General features: G+C 38.6%; 1 protein-coding gene across 1 annotated transcript in view; it reads left to right on the top strand.

Moving 5' to 3' along the window:
• The first annotated feature begins 518 nt into the window (after positions 1–518).
• LOC137275552 (A disintegrin and metalloproteinase with thrombospondin motifs adt-1-like) overlaps positions 519–17937 on the top strand; it is a 100859-nt gene continuing 83440 nt past the window's right edge. The window contains exons 1-6 of the mRNA XM_067808177.1: positions 519–591; positions 1422–1651; positions 2548–2641; positions 3833–4000; positions 10267–10431; positions 12210–12380. Coding sequence (XP_067664278.1) covers positions 519–591; positions 1422–1651; positions 2548–2641; positions 3833–4000; positions 10267–10431; positions 12210–12380 — 901 coding nt within the window. The remainder of the gene's footprint in view (positions 592–1421; positions 1652–2547; positions 2642–3832; positions 4001–10266; positions 10432–12209; positions 12381–17937) is intronic.

Below are 17937 nucleotides of genomic sequence, written 5' to 3'. Positions count from 1 at the left end.
ATAAATGTAGCACAGTGCTGTGTTGAAGACATAGACAGAAGTGTCAGGTGACTTTTCAGATGCGGCGTTAAACAATATTAATTTACTTCAGAGCAGGTAAGCTTTGCTATTTTGACTGACATACATAGCTGAGTCGGTTGCATTTAACAATAATTCTGCTACGTCTTGGCTTACAGTGGAAAACATGGTAAAGCCGAGTTCTCGATTCCACTTATGAATAATCCTTGGACATTACTAAAAGAGGCTTCGTTTCACTTTTTAAATATTTGTTTTACATCTATGCTTGTTATCTACCATCCATTTAACAGTAGAATATTTGTTCAGTTATCTTTGGGTTGGATGCCTCTCTCAAAATCGCTGTCAATTAGCCGAGTCAACATACAGCTGCATAACAGGTGCATGAGTATTTTTGCCAAAACCCGTGTGAGAGTGTGGCCACAGTGCTGAAAGTTTCTGAATTATCACTTTCGTGAGTCCAGAATTAAATTGTGACGTGTAATTTATTCAACATTTCAGAGATGTCGGCAGTAACTCTCCTGTCAGTCTTTGCGTTCCTCCTAATTTCCAGTGTACAGGAGACAAGAGCACAAAGTAAGCAAGACATACTGTACTCCAAAACCAATTTAGAGACATTTGGCTTTAATGTATGCGTATTTTCAGATGTCGCATTCCCTTATAATTCCATTCGTGTTTACTTTTGTTGTGCCAGGGTGTCAGTGTAAAATTATGACACTGGATAATGTGACGAAACAATAGTTTGTTCATCTAAAGCAAGTACAAGCCAAGGAATTGTATTTTACATTTAGGAATGCCTCATTTGTTACGTTTGTGTGGAACTGTTGTTTTATATATACTGGGCACACAATGAAACTTGTGCAAAAAAAACCCTAAAATATAAATTTATCAAACCTGTGTTGACACATAAGGATTTAAACCCAGAGATAAGTGACATGTATTCAGCATGCATGCACGTATCACGTTCCGTGAGGTCAGTGGCTTCGTCCTTGAATCGTGCAATACGTTGTTGCACGTGCATTCCGGGAAAGGGAAACAGAGCAAATGAATGCCACACAACAGTGTGTCACTTTGGAAAGTTCAACCTCTGTGTAAAGTGTAAACTTCTTTGGATATATCAAATGTATTATTTAACTGGCGTAAGGATTCTGAGGAGCTATGGATGGATGTTATCTAGTAATACGGTGGAAACTGGTTAGATTTAGTGATGTATGACCAGGTATTGCGATAGCTGAAGAACTGAGTTTGTTGTCCGAAGGCTCTAAATGCACTGCATCTATTTCCGCCTAAACTGAAGCAGACGCCTGGGACAACGGTTATTCAACATTCAACACTTTAATATGAAATGTTTCGTTGATTTAGTCGACAAATGCTTATAACAGAGTCTATGATGTCATCCGTTTCAGCTGGTCAGTTATGCGTTGTTCTCATGCAGAACAACGTCCATGAAGACGTGGGTTCAGTCGTGTTCGAGATCATTCGAAAAGGAGGCTCAACTGGATCTGTTACTGTTAGTTACACTATAACAGACGTAACCACAGAACCGGACGACATAACCGGACCAAGGACTGGAACACTCACGCTAGGTGACGGAGAAACAACGGCTACTATTTCTGTTCCAATCAACGACGACACGGTAGTTATACGTCAGGGCCCCGTTTCACAAAACTCGAGACAAAACTCTCGTAAGCCTAAGGTCTCGTAACTTTTCTCGTAGCCTTTGCACCTCCTATGTTACAGTATGCCAGGTACAAATGCTACGAGAAAAGTTACGAGACCTTAGCCTTACGAGAGCTTTGTGAAATGAGGCCCAGGACTGCTATTGCTATACAAATGACTACACTTAAGAATGAATGGATATCAACTTCTTTATGAGAGAACACAACGTTTCGGAGTTAATGCTTACTCCTTCATCAGGTGATATCCATAAAAATCTTCATTCTTATGTATTTTCACTTCTAAATGACATTCAAAGACTTGACTATACTTGTTCGCAAAAGGGTGAGCGTATCTTGCCCAAAGGTGACAAACGTCACAAACACACGCATACGCATGTCAAATATTTAACGATGTATGGCCCAGGCCAATAGGGAATAACATTAGATGGTTTGTTGGTTACATACCAAACTCAGCAAAATTCCAGGTATTTGGCGGCGGTCTGTTAATCAGGACCAGCGATCAATATCATGAGCATCGATTCGTGTAACTCGGATACGATGACATGTGACGCCGTTAGTCGCCTCTTATAACCTTATAACATGAAGACCAACTCCTTATATTGCATCGGCATCCGGAAGCCAAGTTATAAAGCGTCCCGTCACACCTATATTCCCCCCCTCACTCAATTTTCGTCTTTCAAAAGAAAGTTGAATCTTTGCATGTACTCTAACTTGCGATGACACCGTTGTAAGACGAAAATTTACTGCCGTCATTTCTTGATTGATCTGATGCTGAATTATTTACATATTTACAAGTCACGATCGAATATAGAAACATCTCGCTCCTATACAACCTCGGCAATCTTTTTTTCAGCTTGAGGAAGACAGTGAACAGTTCACACTCTCACTAGACGGTCAAATAGGCCCTCAATCACAAGCGACTGCTCTAATCTTTGATAATGATGTTTGTAAGTTTGTTCTTTCCTTATTATCCTCTAATCCTTACTCTCAGAACCGTTAATATGAGTGAGTTTGGTTTTACGCCGCTTTTAGCAATATTCCAGCATTATCACGGTGGAGGACACAAGAAACGGGCTTCTCGCATTTTACCCATGTGTTAGATAAAAACCGGGTCTTCTGCGCGAAAAGCAAGCCAGCGGCCTGCTTTTGTCCAGAGCTAACTCTTGGCTTGAAACGAAGTATACGTATACATGCATATACTGAACAGCAAAAGAAACGCAAGTGTCGAACCTCTCCCTGAAATCTCATAAACGTAAGTGTTCATGTTCATGTCTATTTTAAAGCTTGAAATAGAAACCAGAGTTGCGTTTCTTTTGCTGTTCAGTATATTTTTTCCATGTACGTAATGCTGTTTTGAATTATTATGCGATCAGTTCAGAATATGGGCGTAGCGTACCCTGACTGACAGATCGCAACCGTACCCTGACGGTATATATATAAGAAATAGTATCCGAAATAATAACACAACACGGATCTTCTCCTACATTTTTCAATCGTGTATAATAATCCCACATATCAAATCACCGTGGTTATCCCAGTGTTAAAAACCTGGGTTCGATTACCCCTTTCTGGTGACGTTTCTGGAATATTGCAAAAAACAGTTTTTACCTAAATATATACTCACTCATTACTCACTGTTGTGCAAGATTTGCCTCCAAACTCACAAATTGATGCTTTACGAATGGGAAGTGATTAGTGGACAGTTGTTAACATCTGTCAGCTACTTCTGCTTCCCCGGGAAGTTGGATAGATATCCTGAACCATAATGTAGGCCAGTTGTATATTATACAAATGATGTCTTCTTCAAGTGGGAACCCTTTTTGCGAGTTCGGAAGCACTGACCAATAAAACCATTCTCCGTCTAGCATTTACCACAGTTAACAATGTTGAAACAAACATTTCAATGGTGCATACTTTTAGCGTATTCTAGTTATAACTGTGAGCCGTTCAATACAGCTGCACCCAATCAAATTACATCCACAAGATTAAACACAACTGAGTAATTGTGTCAGCTATTCTATTCTAGCATGTGTTCCTTCCATGTCTGCAAGATTGTTTGTTGGTTTGATGCATACGAACCTTGAACAGTGTTTTCAAGGTGTTCTATTGCGGGCTGATTCCTATTTTGTGTTATTCAGATTCCCCTTGGGCTACATGGGAAGTAGGAGGAGTGTGCAGCGTGACATGTGGTCCCGGGAACAGTACAGACACGAGGACAAGGACCTGTATCTCAGTAATTCCCATCCGATGTGTACTGCCGATCACCGAGACCCGAAGTGTAGCGTGTAACCCTGGAGCCTGTCCCGGTAAGTCTCTTTATATGCATTTTCCCATCAATATCAAAACAAAAGGGTGTTTTCTTAACGCTAAATGTCAGTTAATAATTGTTGTAATATTAAATTGGATAGTCAGATCAATTTTGAACAATATGTTTTTAAAATAGATATATAAATGAAATTTTATAAACTGTAGTCTACATTAACAACTGCTTGTTAATGGTTGTACCCTCAAAAGGGGGTATCTGACGTTAAGGTATTGTTCTCCTGGGAGGGTATGTAAACCCCAAAACTTTCAAACTGAATTTAAACTTACCAGATTTTATTAACCTAGTATTTTTGTTATTCTGAATAATGACCAAGTTTTCCTACCATCGCTAGCAGCTGAAGGGATGGTTTAAATTCCACTAGGGTCTATGCACGTGGCCACGGTACTCCCATGTCCCCATGGTCCTTCAGTTACTGCATATGAAGCCTGACTCTTGTTCACTTCTACTTCACCGCTTTGATGTTTGTACATTAGTTAGTTTTACAAGCAAGTAAACTGTTTGGCCATTGTATACATTAACATGATCTTGGCTGTGGACAACAATACAGCCTTGAAGTGAGAATGACAGCAAGTCTCAATCTCGTTTTGAAACTCTTTGTATCAGACATGCCATGAGAACATTCCCCTTTATCTCGCCTAATCAGGTCTCCTCAAACCTGAAAATCAACGTTTTAAATGTATATCACAAGTGATAATAATTCAAATAATTTTAACACTATAGGGGTGGATGGTTGGTGTTTAACCTCGCGTTCAGCAGTTCAACAGTCTGTAAATAATCGAGTCTGAACCAGACAATCGAGTAATCAGCAACATTAGCATCGATCTGTGCAACCAAGTCAGCGAGTCTGAATATCATGTTAGTCGCCTCAGCTGTTGTGTTCAGATGGTGTAAATGGTCATGTGTCACATTTTAAGGATTCATCTTTTCGCAAGGAAGTTCGTGACAGGGTAACTTGGGTTTGACGCAGTCCGTCTAGATCCTTGTTAAACTTGGTTCTAGCATCCCATGCAACGCTGTCGTTTTGTTGATAATGTCTCCACAAGCAGCATATGAGGTTCATGACAAACATCTGTACACCGTCGAGCTGTTCTGTTGTGGTCTCAGTCATTCCAATGGCTCGCCACCTTTCAGTTTCAGTTAAGCGTTGCACAGAGAAATGCAAACAGATTCTTCAAAATTTGTGTTTTTCGCAACCGTCGACCTCTAAACAATGATTCGCACTATTTAAAGCAGAAATTGTGCGAGTTGGGGTCTCTAGTTCTTGTTCAGTCCTTAACGTCTGGCCTTCTTTTTGTTGGTGTCTAAAGCCTCAAACAGACTACAACTAAATTTTGCAAAACAAGTTATGCCCAATCCTGAATACGAATTGGTTTCTGTGGAGTGGACGATGTGACACCATCAGGGTGGCATCAAGCGTAAATAATTGGAAGTGACGTCATTAGAAGTGTCAGCAACCGTAAACTGTCACAGACTACCAAGGCATGAAACGCAGGAGCAAGAAACATTCTCGACAACCAAACGCAGGTCTATGTGTCTTCTCAGTAAACTATATATCTCTAATTATTCTCTTCGTATTCTAGTCGGGGGTACCCCTGGCCCACGAGGCCTATTTATACTTCTGGCACTAACCGACCATCCTTCCCCCAGAACACCAGAATACCTCACGTAATGTACCTAGGGGAAACTGAGCCTGTCAGGAGGAGATAGCTCCAGCGGATCTTACTATATGGAAGTCCCTTGTGGAGGGAGGCAAGACAGGATGACGGATGTTAGAAAGATTTATTTTACGCTAAACATGAAAATAAAGGTTCAGAAAATAAGGCATTCACGTCATGTTAGAGGTAGCATTCTAAGAAATGTTATCTTTTATGATAATACTTAAATTATATGACCTTAAATACTTCCACAGTGACACGAATGAGTCGGTTACAAATATCAAGATTGGAATATATAACATTTCATGTCGCACGTCAGTCTGCCTCAATGACTCTGTCGTTTACCATCTACGATTTTGAAAAATATGAAGATATGTACTCATAGAACTATTGTCTTTTCCTGAAATATACTATGTGTCCGACTGATTAACCAGAAAGTCGCTCAGAATGCTTTAGGAGATGCACAAACACAAACGTGGAATGTCATTAGAGAATAATATAATGGTTAAGTATGAATGGTCCCCTTCTCTTGAAAAAAAAACAGCATTTGAGACCAGTCTTCGAACTAAGTTGTTTCAAAGGCATTTTAGAAGTTGGAGGAATCAAACTAAAAGTGCTTTATGGTTCAAGTTCTTTATTATACAAGGTCACAACGTTCCGAGACAGATTCTAGTCTCTTCTTCAGGTGAGGTGACGGACTTTCCACAGCCGATCCTATGAAAATCTTCCACAATACTTGATTTTGGGTATGAATATGTTTTAGACACAGCGTCCACCCAATTTATGACTGTACACTTACCACCAGCTATATGAACATGTTCACAAGGTGAACTTGATTCACTTTGACTTGGCTCAATAATTTCTCTTTGACTAAACTTCTTTCTTCAAATTTCTGTGGATTGGATTCTTCAATTAGGACATTGCTTTAGAGGCATTGTGTACATTACTGTACGTCCATAAAGTGAGCAAACACTTGGAATAACTCTGACAGTTGACAGACCTCCCTTCGGCATATTTTAACCTAGAATAGAGAGCAACGCCCACGACATATACATGTACATAGTGATAATTGTCAATACGCCTTGGAGTCTGATACAATATCTGCAGGAGTAATTCTGTTAACCCAATGAGAAATAACACTGTTAAATCGTTCATGATACTCTCGTATTATACTGACTTTATAAAATGTTTGGAGTCTGCTATTATTGTTTTTCATAGGAACAACATAAGGACTATTGTAACAAGCAGATCATGGTTGACGTGTGAGTTCTCTCTTGAAACTGCATATATCTTGTATGGTGTCTCTACCCAGTACACAAGCTTTAGAAATCCAAGCCACAATTGATAAAATATACTCCAAAGGCTTATTAGGTAATTACTGTTTTGAATGAACAATGGCTAAAAAGGGCGGAAATAGTCCAATAAGTGAACATACTGAACCACAAAAGAAACGTCACATTTTACAATTGTAACATTATTACTAACATCATTCTGTTTTCTGGTGAAAAAGCATGTCAACATCATGCACCTAAAGAGGCAGACGTGGTAAAAGGTTCCATATGACATTCGTGGAAATGAAAATGCACGTCCATATCGTGACAGCTCTAACAGTGAAAGCGAGTCCTAAACTCGCCAGAAATCATGTTTGTTTTGACACAATCGCCATGGCATGAATTACGAAGGATCAGAGGAACTAAGTCTTCGGACAACTGGAAGTTGGCCACACTGCCAATCGTTTCAGTATTCATGTTAGGACAATCTACGACAGCAAGAGAGGTATCAGACCACCAACAGCATCCAAGACAGTCCAGTGGACAGTGTACATAAAGAGTTAGCCATATTGTTTGAACTTTTAAACAACCAGATGAACTTAAATCGCAATTTCCTGTATTGGTAATCGTGGTAGGGCCTGGTTTTGGTTTTCGATAATCGGAAGTCATTCACAAGGAAGAAATTTTAGTAATTTACAGTAAAGTAAATACGTATCAGGAATATTAAACTCATTTTTATCAGTTTAAACAATTGTATTTCATATTCTTTTGTTAACATTTGGAAAACATATTTTAATCCTTTGTCATGCCACCTGACGAAAGATGGTACATCCTTATATAGAATAATATTTATCAGTGGGGTTTCTAAGAAAGTATGGTCATCAGATATGTTATAATTTCGCAGGTCTGCATAATTGGAGATAACATCTCTCCAAAATATATTTCCTATGTGTTCACCTGTTCGTTGTAAAGATTAAACAGTCAGATCGTTTCATAGATAAACGGATAATACTGACAGATTTCGCTAGAGGCCATCTTTTGTTATTCGTTTGATCCACTTAATTTTCAGTATTTATCAAAATTACGAAAATCAATCATTTTCAGACCTCCATGAGAATAATTATTTGTCAACAAGTTTTCTTTGTATTTTGTCTCTTTTAAGACTATTTGTATTGTCCAAATAGTGCTATTTGTTGTAACCTTTCATGCTAGTTTTAATTTCAGTTTTGATATTCTTGTTATTTTCTGTTATTGCTATTTCTTGCTACTTTCATAACATAAGTATAGTACAATAAATACCACACTTGCAACTCTCGCCCTGATCCACAAATACTCTTGGACAATAGAACATATAATATAATCGAAATGGAAATAACTCTCACAATGCAAATTTGATCATCTGGTATTTGCACTATATATAATGGACAACGGAAAACACTTTGCAAACATCATTATCACTTCACGTGAAAGTATGTATCAATATCTTGAACTTATATCTTATAATTATCACAAATTACTGCTCAAGAGCACATGGCAAAATGTAACCCATCGAAATAATAGAAAACACTTTCATTATTCCTACAGGAAATTATATTGCTCTAAATACTTAACTGAAACAACATATTTAGTCATGTGTAATGAAGTGAACAAATAAGTCCCCCTTATTCCCTTCCCCGTTGGAATCTTCCGTGAAACATGAATGAAGATAGGATTGAATAAGTTCTTAAATTACCTGTAATTCTGACTATGTAGACAATACTTACAGTGCATGTACACTATAAGATAAGGAATATATGTAGCTGAAGAGTAATTTTCCGCCTTCAAAAAAAGATTTTAGCTTCCATTAGCTAACAGTGCATCGCTGCAAGCACATGCGGCATCTTCAATGCACACAACAAACAGTTTGTTTAAGGAAGGGAGGTAACTTCAATCTTACACTATAAATAACCTACCGCTAAACAGACGTTACCCGTAAAATGAAATAATGGTCTAGAAAATAGTCACTTTAGAGGTCAACGAACAGGAGTTCCAAATCAACTTCAAAGCAAAGAAGGCAAAAATACAATAAAAAACAAAACAAAAACAAACAAACAAAACACAAAAACAAACAAAAACTCAAGCAAAGTCAAACAACAACAAATCCAAACGAATGCCTTTATCCAAAGCCTATTTTAAACAGCCAATATCATATTCAGGAGAGTTTATCTTCGGTTAGATCCTAGCTTTGGCTCTATTCATGGGTTACTGGTGCTAAGACATGGAATGAGGGACTGATTAGATCTGCCTTTGAGGCAAAGTAAAACTTTATATTCACCTTAGCCATAATTATCTCAATTATTTCCAATAGCCTGTGGATAACTTTTTTACTTGACCTAGATTTGGGTAAAGAAGTAACGCATTCAGTGATGATCCAGAAAGGTTTTCTGGACTGGAAATTTGCTGATGAAGGCTGTGAACAATTTGGCATAGATATCAAGCTTTGTGAAATTCAACAACACCATTCCACAATAGAAATTAAACAGTGCAGGATCATACTTTTTGTTTACAATTAAATGAGTTAAACGTTTCATGTGCCAACCGTCAACCATTTACATCAAAATGAATTAGGAAGTAAATTTCGATGAAACCCTTTGGAACAGGCGACTTTATTAAAATAGCAATTCTTCATACATATACTGAATAACCGATTCAGTGAGACATAAAATATTTCCTCTTTCAAATATCAGCGAATTAGAGAAGTACCTGTTGTGATACATAAAGAACATGAAAATGCGCTGTTGTGTTCTCATCTCAACAATCAACCATGGTGTATTTACAGCCAGGAATTGCTCTCAATCGCCTCAGAGAGAGGAAATAAAAGCCAGATGATGAAATCACATGTTTGTCAGAACACGGCGGTGGACATCGCAATTTAGAAACTTAAACATTTTGTAGTCTCGATCCTTTTATTTACAGGCCGGTATCATATACATACGAATATAGCATTGTTGATTTAAACAAGGAAAAACCAAAAGTAAACGTATGAAAGGGCTCCCCACATCCCCACTCCCCCCCACCCCCCACCCCACCCCACCCAAAAAAAAAATGGCTGAAAATGATTTGTAGCTATTTCAAGCAGTCGTCAAAATGGTAATTGAAAAGAACCTTTTTGCAGTTCTGTTATTGTCAAGTATTATGTGTGTAAACAAAAGCTGTTGGCATACATTCTTCGTGTACCTTCATGGAAAGGCACATTTCATTTCTGTTTGGAAAACCATCTTTGACAATCTAATTTCAAACAGAAAATGAATAACTTGATAAATAATGAGTACATCTTATAGTTATCACTGAGTGGACCCAGTGGACCAACGAAGGAACCTGTACAACGACATGTGGACCAGGGTCACAGGCCCAGTCTCGGACACGAACATGTACCGGTCTCTGCCCAACACCTTTTGAATCAAGTCAGACGAGAATAGTGGACTGTGAGCTTTGTACATGTCCAGGTAAGTAGCAAATGTCTTCTTCTTAGTGATAAGTGGGGAACTGTTTTCATGTGTAATGCAGCCAGAGCAATGTTTTCAACATATTGAGTAACGTAACTGTCGCAAAAACATATCGCATTTTGAGAAATCTTCAGGAAAACGAGAGGGAATACAAAATATCAGTTTTAGTTTCCATGATCAATAATTCAAACTCTAGATCTGAGGCAGTTGTCAAGAATATATATACCATATGGGCATAGAAGTAAACATCTATACCACTCAAAAGAAGAAAAGAAACTGATACTCGTTTGCAGGAACGTAGAACTAATCTGAGATGTTAATAATTGAAAAGAAAATATACTACAGAAATGAAGTGAAGGAATGCCCACTTTTTTCATATGATGGTTTTTGATAAACACGGTCATCCAGTTGTGGATCTTCCTTAACATGATTTAAGTACTATAGTGTATTAATGGAATGTGGATTCCCACACCAAATGTACTTAGATAAATACAATAACAATTTCTGACTGTTGACTGTAAACCATCACACTTAGTCTGTTACAGGCCCAAAAAAATGACATACCATCATTTCAGATAATCTTTATATTCTTACACTATCTGTATTCCATTTGTACCCTTTGTTCATGAAAATGTTTGAGCATTGTCATGATATATTGATGGACAGTATCAAATTGAGAAAGGTACACCATCATATTCTTTATTAATACAATGTATAAAAGAGTGATGCTGAAATATGTAAGAGACCTGTGAAGGTCCCTGGATAGAATAGCCATGCTTGCCATAAAAGGCGACTGTGCCTCTCGTAATAGACGACTAACGGGATCAGGTGGTCAAGCTCGCTGACTTGGTTGACAGATGTCATTGGTTCCCAGCTGCGCAGATTGATGCTCATGTTGTGAATCACTGGATTGTCTGGTCCAGACTCGATTATTTACTGACCACCGCGATATAGTTGGAATATTGCTCTGTGCGGCGTAAAACTAAAATCACTCTCTCACTCAATATGTAAGATGTATAATCTGACGGCGTATCACAAATGTCTTCGTAAGTGAAAACGACGTGCTCTTTCAACATATAAATGGGTATATTTCCACATGGTATCCCAAATGATACCAGGTCCATACAAATAGAAAATTACAGCAGTGTTAGGAGCTCCAATCCAAACGTACTGCAAACCCATTGTTACATAAAGTACTAAAAGGATGAAGAATTGAGACCAAAGATGCACTTCCTGTTGTAGTGTTATGGTAAATAATCAAACCATAAGACAGAGGTAATCATCAGGGCCATACATCTTAAGTAACTGTATCAATGAAAATCCATGATATGCACTAATAATTTTTTACAGTATGTGAGTGAGTATGGTTTTACGCTGCTTTGGTCAATCTTTAAGCAATGTCATAGTGTGGCAGGACATCAGAAATAAACTTCACACACTGAACCCATGTTGGGACTCTAACGTGCTCCTTCAGCGTGTCAAGCATATCCATTAGACATGTAGCTACACCACCGCCCCAGCAACTCTTACAGCTGCCATTTCCAAAAGCATATATTCCTGTACTATCGACAGGACATTTCTGATTTTTTCTCCATTGTCTTCATTTATCATATGTTACAAATGTCCATTTACAGGGATCTTAACTAATGCGTGGGAATCATGACCCGGTACTGTGCTGTTAAGAAAACACTGATCTTCGTGCATGACCTATCTGCAGTTGTTTATTTTCATACACTACATTGATGTGTAGTGCATGAGGAACCTTGTCTTATTTGCAGTAATAAGTGCATGGACCGAATGGACTGATGTGGGAAGTTGCTCTACGACCTGTGGGCCTGGAACAAAAACGCAGGCTCGGACACGGAACTGTACCCAATCTACCTGTTGCCCAGGTGACCTTTCATTACGTGAGACGAGAACAGTGGCCTGTGAACTTTGTACATGTCCAGGTAAGTAGGAAAAATCCTTGTAGTAAGTAATAAAGGGGTACCTGTTTTCATGTGTAATGCAGCCAGAGCAATGTTTTAAACATTTTGAGCAATGTAACTGTCGCAAAAAGATCATCTTATTTTGGGAAATGTTCAGAAAAAGGAGAGGAAATATAAAATATCAGTTACTTTCCATGATAAATAATTCACACTATAGATCTGAGGGAATCGCCTTGATTATATACACCATATAGGCATAGAAGTAAACATCTATACACTATAGATCTGAGGCAATCGTCAAGAATGTATACACCATGTGGTCATAGAGGGAATGTATAATGTTTGTTCTAAATTTAGTTTCCATGATAATTTAAACTATATGTGTGAGGCAAACACCAAGGATACATATGTTACAGTCAATGTCTACAATCAGGCACAGTATACATTTGCCTGATTTATTCAGTCATTGTGTAAATTGTCTAAATTTTCCAGGCATTGTGTACATGCCTAGATTAATTAACCAAATTGTTGTACAGATTGAGCGATTATTGAACAGGCATTATTAAAGAGATTGGTTTCGTTCTGTGAGGCTCAAGAAAACCTACTACAGTAAACATAATTTAAATAGTAAAGTGTATTGATTTCGCGTGGATTCACACACCAACTGTAGTAATATAACTACAGTATTTACTTGTAGCTTTTGACTATAAACCATCACACTTCTGATACAGTTCCAAAATACATACCATCACTTTAGATAATATTTATATTCTTGCACTATCTGCAGGCTATTTGTGCCATTTCTTCATGAAAATGTTTGGGCATGCTAGTGATATATAGATCGCCAATACCAAATTGAGAAAGGCACACATCATCTTCTTTATTAATAGTGTATAAAAAGTGGTGCTTCAAAGTGTAAGACGTATTGCCCTATGGAATGTGGACAATGTCTTTGAAAGTGAAAAGAATATGCTTTTTCATCATATAAATGGGTACCCGAAAAATGATACTATGTTCATGAAATTCAATAATGGAGCTCTATTAGGAGTTCAGTGGAAATGTATTGTTATTACGAATTGAGACCAAAGACGGACTTTCAGCAGTAGTTTCGTTGGAAACTAAAAACTAAAAACAATTGGCTTCACTGCTGCTTCAGCTGTTCGTAAAAAAAACCCAACATTTGTGGTAGGTCATGAGGGAAAGGCTTTGCATGATTTGTATTACATAATCAAAATTAACACTGTATGACCATTCTTTTGTCAAAACACGTCAATGAAATGTTGAACACATACATTATCATGTCATGATCCATTGACAAGGTTGAAAACCAATTTGAAATATTGCTACTCACGTTATTTTCTGTTTGCAATTTGGAACATAGGCTATAACCTAACAATTTACAAGGTACAATACCGCCCGGGTTAATGTACCAAAAATGTTGAATATTTGTGAGAAAAGACGAAATCATTTGTGTGAAAATAAAAACTAAAACACTAAGGCAAAGGAAAAGAATTATTATATGAATAATATTAATGACTGTTGTAGCATTTCAAGTACACACATAACGGAAACCACAAATATCATTCAAAGGTTTTATAATTATGAGGAAATACGAAATAATTTACTTGTAAAAATGAAACTACGGTACGGTACATTCATCAAGCTTGAGTCTCTAATACACTGTGTAGCCATGTCCATAACATGGACGTGTTTTCCTTTCTCGACATATATATATCTACTGTGTAGGCGGTGGGATAGCCCAGAGGTTAACGCCAAAATCCCGGATGGGTACAATTCCCGTTGTCCCCTCGCCGTGATATTGCTGGAATATTGCTCAAAGCCGCGTAAGGTCCAGCTGACCCACGCATCCACTCGCTCACTCCCCCATTGTGAAGATGTAAATACCCCCGCTGTGTTATGCAGCCGAGTCACAGGCTGTACACATTTTGATGAAAAGAATAGACCTTTACATGTGTTTTCCTTTGTGACAGACGATTTGCATTTGCATATATTACTACAAATAAGTTGAAACATTTCATATTCAGTGATCGGCCCCTGGTGCCCCTGGTCTACTGTTGGTCCGTGTTCAGTGACATGCGGTTGTGGGAACAAGACACAGGCTCGCAGTCGGGTCTGTATTAACACTTGCACACCACCTGACTGTGTTACACGCGAGGAGAGGACGGTCAACTGCTGTTATCACCAGTGTTGTACGTATATAAAAAAAACTGTATGGGATTATTTTCAGCCAGTGTTTTCTTTTTTCACTGAAAAGGAAACGCAAACATATTTTGTACACACTTGAATATTGACCATATTCAGTGTCAATTACCTCGCAAAATGCCCAGTATTTAAAAGGTTTGTCCTTATGTATACAGATAAATGGTCCTAGTTCCCTGCCAGTTCTGAAATATAAACAACTTTTTACATATCAAGTGCCGCCATTATTTTTTGAGTATGGAATATCAGATGTTGGTCAGATAAAATAATACTCAGGAATTGAACTTAGCATCCTTTACAACTGTAATAAATAATCCTGATTTCATTTTGTAACGCTATTAAAGCAGATTAAAATCGTTTTCCAATAAAAGGCATATAGTGCATTGCTCTCACAAATTGATTCTTCTGAGTGTCATCATAAGGGATAAATATTTTAATGCTAAAGGTTAAGGATCCTTTTACTACTGTGAATTCTCATTTAATTTGTGTTTGTTTGTTTTTTAAAAAAAATTGATTTCATTAAATTCTGATTAATATCCTTTGTAGACAGAAATATTAATAAATATATTAATAGATAGTTCAGATTAGTAACCTAGGTTGTTTGTGGCTGTGCCCTCAAAGGAGGTTGAAGTATTGTAAAATCATTGTCCTGAGAGGGTACGTAAGTCCCAAAACATTCAAGGTCAGTTTAAACCACCTATTATTCTAAATCATAGTACGCATGTTCTTTTTATTCTGGCTAATTTTTTTCTGCAATCAACAGGGGCTGAAGGGATGGTGTAAATCCAACCAGGGTCCATGCAGGTAGCAAAGATGCTATTTCCCTATGGTCCCTGGTATGGTGATCTATCTTCAGGTTTTTACCGTACCATTTATCATTCACTATTGTGGATAATATTGATTGGTCTCGTCACGATATGGCTGAAATATTGCCCATATGACAATGAATTTTAACTCACTCACTCTTGGGACTGTTATGTTAGTCCGTAATCTGTAAGTGAGCGAGTCCGGGTCGTAAAGCAAGCTTCAGTGATAAGTTGAGAACAAGTTTGCCCGGTCTCAGCCAGTAATCCGGATAGTGGAGAAAACCGAATTTCCCACAATCCGGATTTGACAGATGCCGCTTTTTACCATGGTGATGTAGCTGAAGTCATTTAGGCACCGCATTTACCGAAACACATCTTTACTGCAGCCACTGCATGGGCGCCATGGAGTGCCTCGATAGGGACAGGATGGTCGACATGGAAAATATGGCCACGGAGAAGAGTGTGGAATGTGAGGAAATGGTCAGTACGGCCGAAATGGAGGACATATCGCCAGAGACAGAACAGGGGATGGGTGTGGAATCGCCGGAATAACTGGTCGGGGCGATTCGGATGGTTTGGATAGATCTGTAAGTCTAATTATAGCAAGGAGTTAAAGTCTTACCACGAATGCTTGCACTTCTTTGCAGTGTGGTTACAACCTCCAGTGTGCCCTTTTGTGCTATGCAAAATCTACTCAGATGACGAGATTATGGAAACATGTACACACTCATACTCCCCAAACACGAATGTCAAAGCTTGTGTTAAAATGTGCCTCTGTTGACACATCATTCATACGGGTATCCCACAAGTGAAATTGCAAAGCCCGTATCAAACTGAATACTCTCCGGGCAATCGATTGTGCAAGTGAGTTTAGTTTTATGCCGATCTTAGCAAAATTTCAGAAATGTGTCAGTGAGTTTAGTTTTACATCGCACTCACCAATATACCAACTATATGTCGGCGGTTTGTACATAATCGAGTGTGGACCTCAGCATGCTGTGATCAACAGCATGAGCATTAATCTGCACAATTGGAAACCGATGACCTGTGTTAACCAAGTCAGCGAACCTGACCACCCCATCCCGTTAGTCGCCCTTTATGGCAAGCATGGGTTGCTGAAGGCCTATTCTATCCCGGACCTTCACGGGTATCAGCAATATCAAGGCGGGGGATACTACAAATACGCCTCACATGTTTTACCCATGTTGGGAATAGAATCCGGGTCTTACGACTGACAAGCAAACACTTGAACCACTAGACTACCCCTCCCCCCACCTTCCATGATTACAGTTAAACCCAATTATCGTGATAATGACGACATCCATGCTATCAGGGGCAGATGCATTCATCCCGTCGAGGGTCAGGGTAAAAATCTCCAACAACCGATCCTTGTGGTAAGAAATATCTTGGTTATACATGATAAGTCGTTACATGGATCGATACGTTGGACGTGTACATACCAAAGGTGTATGGTTCCATAGAGCGTAAAACATCAACTAGAAAACTTCTGTTAAATTCATCACTAGCTAATGTGACTGCAATTCTTTGGAATTTCACTGTTGTGGCCCATAGATATAGAACCATTGTTCCACGGACGATGGGTGTCCACGTTTACAGTTGCACCGTTCTAAGAAACTGCGCATGCCAAACGCTCGTCATTCTTGGTTATTTTGAAAAGTGGTTAAACATGTTGATTTCGTCATTGATTCATGATAGTTCCTCGTACAAATATTTCCAACCTGTTGCAGATGACTGGACACGCCACCGCAAAAGCAGCTACTGTGACTCATGCGTAAAGCCAGCTGTACGAATCAAATAAAAGTTGCAACGTTCTTACCTGTCACGTTATTGATACTGAACAATACCAGACGAGTAATGGGAATGTTTTTCACAGCGCCTGAATTTTATCCTTAAAAGTCAGTATCACGTGTCAACACAAATGCCCGTATGCTAAATATGCCTCTCTATCCTTTGAAGAAATAAGAGCAAGTGAGTCAAAATTTAAAGTCACGTAGGCAAATTTCAGCAATGGTGTGACTGAAAATAGTATACATCAAGACAACTTAAATCAGTGTATAGCAAGTCCGTCTTCAAAAGACAACACAACAACCAAAATGCTACTATCAACCTTTACATGTCACTGCTCATAGCAGTATATATTAAGAATTAAGAAAGTGTCCCGGCTATTTAGAGAAACATCCCGATCGGTGTCACAACGTTTTGATTTAACATTTGAAACAGAAGCAACGTACCTCCTTCCGCAGAATTTGGATACGTCTGCAGAAAGCAGACTTGATTGTTCTATGCCCACTACATCATGACTAATATTGACACTCATAATTTAATTCTGCCAAACCGTCATCACTGCAGTCACAACACTTGGAAACAACAGCATAGGCACCATGGTGGAACCTGCCTCTATTACCAGCTGAGCACAATATTCACGAAACTCTGTGTGGGGTCACGGTGCTCACGGGTCACCTGCTATCGGTGACCTAGAACAGAGGTTATGCACATACAGATGGTTGACAATCGCGTTGTACCAGCAGGCG

The sequence above is a fragment of the Haliotis asinina genome, chromosome 1, assembly GCF_037392515.1.
Source record: "Haliotis asinina isolate JCU_RB_2024 chromosome 1, JCU_Hal_asi_v2, whole genome shotgun sequence".
NCBI lineage: Eukaryota > Metazoa > Mollusca > Gastropoda > Lepetellida > Haliotidae > Haliotis > Haliotis asinina.
The sequence above is the reverse complement of the archived record's forward strand: the minus strand, read 5'-3'. Positions and strand labels throughout refer to the sequence as shown.